Here is a 9,503-nt window from a genome sequence, read left to right as displayed (position 1 = left end):
TAAACTTTCATGGATAGAAATAGTTTACTCAAACCAGAATATTCACAAATGCAAAGTTCAGAAATTAGAGCACATGTATAACAATAATTATACTGCATCAGTCTTTTCCCTCGTATATCTTTTTTTATTTTTTGGTATAAGTCTTTTCCCTCACATTAATCACCACTCGTATCCTTTATTTTTAATTGAAAGGACCATTTTATCCTTGTGGTAAAACTCTGGAGTAATCACAATTAATTAAGCCTCAATATAATCAAGTAAATTCAAAAATACCAATTACATAAATTACTAAGCCATGTAGCATGCGTCACTTTTATATTGCTAGGTCAATGTGTAGGTACTATAACTACCACATTGATAGCTACTCTTGGCCTTATGTTTAGTAAAATTTTTTCCCCAACCCTTCCTCAGATAATGTGAAGTGTGACACTTATAATTTGTGAAATTAAATTTTCCCGTCTTAATAGCTCCTTTTTGCACATTAACACTGTAAAAGCCCTTAACAAATCATACATGAACAAATTGCAACACCAACATTTTCGAATTAGAGGCTAGATAACGATAACAGGAATGCTGCACTATTTTAAGTTATTGTCTCAACTTCGCCATTAATTTAACTTTGAAAATAGAATAAGACAAAATACTGAAAATAAAACACAAAAAATAAAAATATAAAAATTAATATTTTTGTATTTTATTTGATAATAAACTGAATATAAAATAATACAAACAATGAAAAATCCAATTTAATTTTTTTATACAAAATTTAGAATAAAATATAAAAAGATAAAAAATATAATTATAAAAACTTGATAGTGATAATAAAAAAAATAAATAAGTTATATCTCAGCCTGATATCTCCGTGTCTTTTTTGACAAGAATAACACAAAATAGACTAATTTAATGTTTCAAACCACAATGTCTTTATTTATGTTTCACTAACAAACACAATTTTATATCTCTATGTCCATATCTCAATGTCTTTATTCATGTTTCACCTAATATCTATAAATTATCAAACATAAGTACACAGAAAACTACAGCAATGGAACTTTACAAACCCAACAGGAATTAGTATGCGTGTGAGAAAAGAATCAATCAATTCTAATTCAAATTGAATGTGTATCATGTTTGATATATGTCAATAAGCTCTCTTCTGTCTGTATCTACAATGTGCACCAAGACACGGCACACAACCATTAAATACAATTACAGTAAGACCAAGGTCATCACCAAGGACAATTTTCTTGGGTTTGGAAGTGGGGCTGATTAAGGACTTATAAGGTATATAGACACAATTGCTCGCACAGGATCAGCTTAAATCCCTCCCCAGAATTTAAGCAACCATACTTGAATCATAGTTCTCTCAAGAACAGAAAGAACGTTAGATGCCCCTCCCAGTTTCATCTCTCTAGCAAAATGTTTTTCCCACCAACCTAGATTCTAATGTTCCTCATTTTTCCTGAGTACCAACTTTATCAGCAGCAGGTACATTTTCAGGGAAAGTGGATACATCCAAGTCAATAACCGTCAAATCATACGGTACAGATGCAGAACTGGATATATCCACAAGCAAGGAAGAATTTGTTGCCTCAGAACTACGAGCATCAGAAACGGGACCAGAATTTGAGGGAGTGCTACTGGTAGAAGAAGAAAAACTCGATAGCTGTATGTCATCTAACTTGTTTTCGTAAATATGCTTATTTTTTCTCACAGTATCCATTTCTGGGCCCATTGGAACAAAAGTTCGTGATCTGTACTTCCGTGCTCCCTCTTCACCTTCACTGTGGTTATACAGCACATAATCATGATACGTTGGTGCAAACTGCCACAAGTTTAAGGTGTATCAAAAAATCAGCTAATAAATGAAAAGCAAAGGGAGGGCGGATATTTCAACAAGACACATGCACGCCATATGCTGACAATGTTGAAATGCGTGAATACAAAGCGAGACTCACCTGGTGGACAGTATCATGGTAAAAGTCATTCAACTTCACGGCATGCCCAAGACTAGCTGTGAAACCACGAGATCCACCGATGTTAGCACCAGCATATTCTTTGTATGGAAATGCATAAAAGTGGCCCACAGCAGCAACAAGCATCTCAACACAAATGATAAAATTTTGAAGTAGAGCAGCTTCATCTGCATTCTTGATGATTCCCGACTTGGCAGCAAGGAAGAATAAGACACCCTAGGAAGCAAACAACATAATAAACTACTTCAAAAATCTATAGTTGTAATGATAAACACACGTACAACAAGCCATGACATAGAAAACTGTGCATTCAACCCAAAATTAACACTGGGAAAAAAATTGTATTGGGAGGTCAGAAAAAAGTGCCCAAAACAAAGTACCGATCATATGAAAATCAAATAAAGCATCCTTATAGAGTATTACTAGTGGGTTTCAAGGCACTTTGTGCCTAATGGATGGAAATGAGAAGAAATCATAACCAAATAACTGTAATATCAAGTAGTTATTTTGGGTATTTCATTCTATTCAAATTGTGACCAAAGTGCAGTTATTGTTGCTCAACAGCATTATGTAGGATTGAAGATTATTCCTATTTTGCATAACATTTACATCCTTTACCATGGTCTTGAAAACTAATAAAATTGCCAACCACCCCCACCCCCCAAAAAAAAAAAAATTACTGCATGACTGAAGGAGTTGAAATTTGAAAATAGGAAAGAACGTATCATATTTCATAAAAAGAAAAGCAGCATGAAAAGTAAGTACCTGCCAATAAGTCAAGAATACAACAGATTTTATTATGATGAACTTTGGAACTGGATTGAATGGCTGGAGGAGATCCTTACAGGCCATATAAAATAAGGCAAGAGCATACAAAGCCATCGTATACGAGAGTGTATATATAATAGTCAGGTACAAGTATGACTGCTTTGGATTGAAATTTCCATCCTTATATTTCCCCTTCGCATAAAGTATGAGAGTAACTACCACTAAAATGGGCTTCAAAATCACAAACTGCAAACACCCTTGCTTGCATTTACGTATGAAACGCCTGCACTAGAAGTTCCAAGAGTGAGAGAAGAACCATAAATTTGCAATAAAGATCATGCTGGCATGTTACAAGTCCTTTTTCATTGGCACAAATTTTTATTTTCCAAAAGCCCTCAAAAACAAATTTCCATACAATATATGTACCATAACCACACACACTACCAACTGACAAAGATCCTGATTCCAGGGAAAAAAATGGAATTCCATAGAAGGGATCGGTTTGCAGGGAGAATATAGATATATTCTGGCACGTAAACTTTTAATACAAAAATTTATAAATCAGGCACAAACTCACCCATCCAGCGGTATAGGAGGAAAGCAGCAAGTCATCAAACACACTGACGGCTTCAGAACTCGACCACTCAAACTTATTACAACTGCTCCAGGACCACCAACCCAAGCCAGACATAGTGATAGGAAATTATAAATGACCCATGCCTCGTAACTAAAACAGTAGAAAAGATACAAATTAACAAACGGCTCCAGGATAATACAAATATATCTGTGAATCTCATTATAATTTAAGAGCAGACAACAGAATGCTGGATGAATATAAATCACATAGCTGAAAATTAGCTCTACGTATGAAAAGAAATGGTATATTGCCTTTCCTCTCTTTTGACTGCAAATGTTAGGACGTCTGCTTTTGCAGCAAACCTCTACAGTACACTGCCTAAGTCTCATCTTATACGGAAGAATATTACTTATGTTGAGCAATTTTCAGAAGTTACTGGCTAACAGGGTAAAATCACTTGAGCTAGACAGATAATAGATAAATCAATCTATTTGAAGGATCCAAGACTATTTGATATCCAATGAATTTAGACTCCATGTAAAGTAGGGTTATTAATTCATTATGGTATCAGAGAGCTCTGGGTAGCAACATAGAGGGGGTTTCCGAACACTCCATCTAAGAAAGCCATACATAACTACTTCTGAGTCTTCATTAACTCAGGAATGGAGTAGAGTAGAAATATATATAATTCAGAAATATATAGTTTTCATATTCATATAAGCTGGTAATTGCAAACTAATCACCCAAAACATGCAGACCAAGAAGAGAAAGCATGTGAAACATGAAATAGGAATGAACAAAAATGTAATCAGATTTAATATCAGCAACAACCGAATAAGAGAAGAAATAGGGGAAAACAACGCATACGAACTTACACTTCCCGTATGGAATTAAAATAGATCGAACTGTCAGGTAGAACAAGGGACAAGAATGACATAAGCGCATAAACCTGCGAGAGAATAATAATTACATTAAAAAGTTTAAAATAAATCATAAAGATCAAATGTTCAATATTGCCAATGGAACTTCAAGATTAAGTCAATGGCTTTTCTGCTTCCAATTTAACACTGGAAGTTAAAAAATCAAATCCATTTATCTGAAGTTGAAAGGTACCGTGATGTGCATCTGATTTGATAATGTCAACTCTGGTAGATAAGCGAACTCTAATTATTCTAGTTCTATCCACTAAAAACTAGTTCATGCAATTAACAAAGCAGGATAATAGGGATCGAGAATAGAAAGAGCGAAAGAACTCACAGGGACCATGAAGACGATGCGTACGATGAATCGCTGGTAGGTAGGCTCAGTGTAATTGAGGAGATGCCTGTAGATATGAATAATAGCCAAAGCGATAGCTCCAAGGGTGCATATGAAAGCGGTGATGTAGAGGAAAGCAGGAACCAGCACCCCCATTGATGAAGAATTGGGGATGGAAGTTTAACTCTAAAACCCTAGTGTGTGCGTATGTAAGGGAAAGGGGAGAAAAGGGAGCAGATCTGAGAGGAAGAGGGAAGAATTGCAGAGAGGAGAAGAAGGTGAATGGTGCGGTGGCAAGTCGAAACTCGAACAATAATGGCGGCTGTTGGCTTTGCCAAGAAGGAACAGAGAAAAAGGAAATACAGTGCCGAAAAGCACAACCACCTGTATCCAGAATGGAAGTAATTAATGAATTAATATTCGTATAATTGGTATAATTAATGTAATTAAGTTATCGGTTATCACTGCTTTTGCTTTAGGTTCGGACCTATTATACCGAAACGCGCTAGCATGCTTATTATTCCAAATTTCCAACACGCCCAAGCGCGTACGTTTCACGAGAAATAGGAGAAACAAAACCAAGAGGGGATTACTTCACTACTATTAATCTATTATTAGGAAAATGCATGGATTTTGATAATTTGATAAGTATTATCTATAATAACTCCCACGACCATGGTAGTGTAATCTGTTGGATAAGTACCTGTAATTTTTTAAATTTGTTAGAGATGAGATTATAGAGAGCACTACAGATTTTTTCTCCTGCAAACAACTTGTTAGTATAACATTTAACTGAATGGTAGACATTGTAACAAATCTCAAACAAAATGATTTGCCCCTGAAACCAAAATATGATGATTTGTTAGTTTTTTTGGTGACTGAAATAAACTAAATAAAGAAAAACAAAACAAACAAAATAAGAAACTGCTTAAATAGAAGGACAGTCTCGTTTAAGACTACTCTTAAATTTCTCCCAAGGTGAAAGAAGCTCCACATGTGAAAGTTGTAACTTCATCGCCATCTTTGCCATAGTATCTACCATCGTATTTGCATCTCTCATAATCAAACGAAAGTCAACACGCCAATTCCAATGCATGATATCTCTTATTTTGAGCACCAATGGATCAATAAGCCCAAAATCATCTTGAGTAACAAGATTAAATGCTTTCACATAATCTGTCTCACAAATAACATCTCGTTGACCCACATCCCAAGCTAAGAGATATCCTCTCCAAATGGCAAACAATTCTCCTTGAAGAATACTATTACTCTCAATCATTCCCAAACACCACATTTGCCAACTCCCATTACAATCTCTAATAACACAAGCAAAACCAACACTATCACCCGAACCAAAATAACTAGCATCACAATTAATCTTAAAAGTACCAATGGATGAGGATTCCAAAAACCATTTAGAGTAGAGGGAATGGACATACGTTGTAATTCAAAAATATTCCTAAGCTCCTTTTCTGAAGATAATGCCAGACAAATCACTTTTTTCGGAGGCCAAGTTTCATGAGGATTAAAGATATCATTATTCCTTACTCGCCATATCCATCAAAGTCCCGAAAAGAATTTGAACGGATGCTCTCTGCTATGATACAAGAACCAGTTCTTCAAATCCAAAGGATGACAAGAAATATCCAACCTATGCCAGACAAGCTGAGCTTTTGGATAATCCCAAATATAATGTAAAACTGATTCCTGGCTAGAAAGACATCTTGGACACCTATCTGATGATGACATCCCTCTTCTAAAGCGAAAACTTGCAGTAGGAAGAGCCTCCTTAAGACACAACCAAGCCAAAAACTTATGCTTTTCTGGAACAAGCTGACGCCAAAGCCAAAGCCAATTCTCCCGCTCCTCCCAACCAAATAGCTTTTAGATTTTGAGATAAAGGGGAATAAAGAGTATCCAAATGCCACCTACCAACCGACCAAATATCCTGTATCCGGAGATTCGAATCAGAAATGTGAACATAATCCATCTCATTAGATAACCGTCCTTCTCTCCTCCAGCTAGAAAACCAAAAATTCTGGTTCAAATCTCCAATACACCAAGCGATGATGATTTGTTAGTTATTACCTCTAAAAGATTTTCTAAACTAACTATATTTGTAAATTATTGATTGAAAGCTCAAAAAATTGAGCCATCAAATCCTTTCATGGGCCTCTCCTTGAACAATACAAGAGCCTATATACTAACGGAAGAGTTTCAAGTATAACAAGAAGCAACACTTCTGGAGATTTATTTACACTGACTCTAGGGATTGGAGGAACGGAGATGAGAGGGGGTTTTGTGAGGGGAGGGGCAGCTCGCCCACACAGCCCAAGAGAAGAACAAAGAATTGAAGGGGCACTAGTCCACTGAACGTCAAAAAAAGTGAAGAAAGCCACTGACGGAACTGATTTTACAGGGGAGGAAGCAAACCCGCCGAGATACGAAGAATGGATGGAGGAAGAATCAACGAAGGATATGGCAGTATCTGCAGAGATGGATATGAGACCCAAACAGGTGGAAGGGCCTTCAGAGGGAAGAAAAGAAGCAGCTCCGAAATCCTTTGCCCAAGCGGTCAAGAAGGGTACAAACAGAGGAGAGCCCAGAACTGAGAACAGCGACAGAGTAGCGACCGACCACCTAGGAAGCTCAGATGACGAGAATGAGGAATTGGGAATAAAAATAGAGAAAACACCCAACGGCCTATACAACCTGGTGATAAGCGAATCAATTAAATATGACTTGAGAAAACACTGGTGGGAGTCGCTCATAGTAAAAGTTTTGGGAAGAAAAGTCTCGCTGGCAGTGATTAAGAGAAGACTAGAAGCTATGTGGAGCAGAATGGGAAGCTTGGATGTCATAGACATTGGAAATGACTATTTTCTTGTTCGTTTTTACAATGCAGAGGATCTAGATTATGCACTCATGGAGGGACCATGGAAGATACTAGATCACTATCTCACTATTCAACTCTGGAAACTTGATTTCAACCCAAGTAAAGCCACTATAGACAACATTGCAGCTTGGATCAGATTGCCATGTTTGGCTATTGAATATTATAATAGGATTGTTTTGGAGAAAATAGGAAATATTTTGGGGAGAACCATCAAAGTTGATACCAACACTTCACAAATATCCAGAGGCAAATTTTCCAGGATATGTGTTGAAATAGACTTAACTAAGCCGTTAGTCTCATAATACCTCATCAATGGAAATATACACATAATGGAGTACGAGGGACTACATCAGGTTTGCTTCCATTGTGGACGTGTTAGGCATGAAAAAAGTGAATGTCCAAATCTGAAGAACCAGACACAAGTTAGGAATGACCAGAAGCAAACGGAGACAAGGGAGGAAGAAAATGGGGGAATAAGTGGAACTAAAGCAAAAACAAAGGGTAAAGAAGTTATTGAGGCTAGTCCAGAAGAATATGAAGGGGCCTATGGTCCCTGGATGATCGTTCAAAGGCCGTTGCGTGGAAAGAAATCCACTACAGCAGGAGAAGGTACAAGTAATGGGGTGAATAATGTAAAAGAAAAGATACAGGCCGACAACATCAACGTACAGCAGAGGTCACGTTTTTCCGTTCTGCACGCTGAGGAAGAACCACACAATGATACTAATGACAATGACAAAGGAGCAAGAGAGAGGAATGTAACGCAAAAAGATATATCCGCCTTTAGTGACACTCAAAATGCGGTCCAAAAGGAAAGCAATGGGAAAAAAATTCAGAAATCAAAGATACTCAAAACAAAAAAATCAGCCCAAAAATCCTTGCAAACCAAAGAGCCCATCCACAATAGAAAACTATTATTGAAACCACCAGTCCAAATCAAAGCCCCAAACGGAATCACAAATCCCTGACCCCTAGCTCTGACAATCAAAGCAAAAACTCACAAATTGAACAAATTATGCTCTCTAAATCTGAAAACAAGTTGAACCACCTACCAAACCATAACAGAACACAACCCACACAGCAACAACCTCTGCAAGAAGACATGCACACCGAGAACAACCCCCATCATTTTCAGGAGAACTGGGTGACCCTTACTCAACCCTCAACAGATCAATCAATTCTAGTCGAAAACACTGGAAGGGAGGACATGAAGTTTGATAATCCACCTGACCCGAAACCACCGGATGTTGTCTCGGTAGAGTCTGAAATGCTTGTTGAAGCCATGATACAGTATGAAAAGGGAAATGAAGCCAGGGAAGATGCCCCACCAAGGGAGGAAGAGATTATGTTGGATGCTTGTTGATTGTGCTTGGAGGCCCAGGTTCTGTACAGCTTATTTGCTTGTCTATTCCTTTCCTTTTGTTCTTTTTCCATGGATCTGTTATCTTGGAATATTAGAGGGTGTGTGAACAAGGCATCTATACGCACCGTAAAAGAACTCTGCAAACAGTATCGACCTGATATGGTAATTTTATTGGAGACAAAGTGTAGTGGTGACACAACAGATAAGGTGATTAGAGAAATGAGTTTTAATTATTGTATTAGGGAGGAGGCTAAGGGGTTTGCAGGAGGCATTTGGGTTTTGTGGAATAATCCTAACCTGAATGTACAGGTGTTGAGAAACCATCAGCAGTTCCTTCATTTACAAATTGTTGATTTTAAGAGAAGAGTTTGGTGCCTAACAATAGTGTATGCTAGCCCACATGCTCACTTGAGATCTAAACTTTGGGAAGAAATGAAGAAAATTGCGCCTGATATGAAATTGCCATGGCTTTTGATTGGAGACTTCAATGATATTAGTAAGGCAGATGAGAAAAAAGGAGGTGCTACTCTAGACATGCATGCTGTGAATCGTTTTAAGAGATGGATAGAGGAATGTGGTTTAATTGACATGGGATATATTGGCTCAAAGTTTACATGAGTTGGGAGAGTTAGAGGAGGGTTGAACAGAGTCTATAAGAGACTGGAT

At 37.3% G+C, this 9,503-nt stretch overlaps 1 protein-coding gene across 1 annotated transcript; it reads right to left on the bottom strand.

Annotated features, from left to right (window-relative positions):
- Window positions 1-1,083: 1,083 nt before the first annotated feature.
- Window positions 1,084-5,067, bottom strand: LOC107646000 (uncharacterized). Its single transcript, XM_016350170.3, has 6 exons — window positions 4,579-5,067; window positions 4,197-4,270; window positions 3,322-3,471; window positions 2,742-3,027; window positions 1,959-2,192; window positions 1,084-1,825 (listed from the first exon to the last, which is right to left on the bottom strand). Exons 1-6 carry the CDS (start codon window positions 4,732-4,734, stop codon window positions 1,454-1,456), a joined length of 1,272 nt encoding a protein of 423 aa, XP_016205656.1. The 5' UTR covers window positions 4,735-5,067; the 3' UTR covers window positions 1,084-1,453.
- Between the last annotated feature and the right edge of the window lie 4,436 nt (window positions 5,068-9,503).

The sequence above is a fragment of the Arachis ipaensis genome, chromosome B6 (genome assembly GCF_059453495.1).
Source record: "Arachis ipaensis isolate K30076 ecotype BB chromosome B6, ASM5945349v1, whole genome shotgun sequence".
NCBI classification, from domain to species: Eukaryota; Viridiplantae; Streptophyta; class Magnoliopsida; order Fabales; family Fabaceae; genus Arachis; species Arachis ipaensis.
The sequence above is the reverse complement of the archived record's forward strand: the minus strand, read 5'-3'. Positions and strand labels throughout refer to the sequence as shown.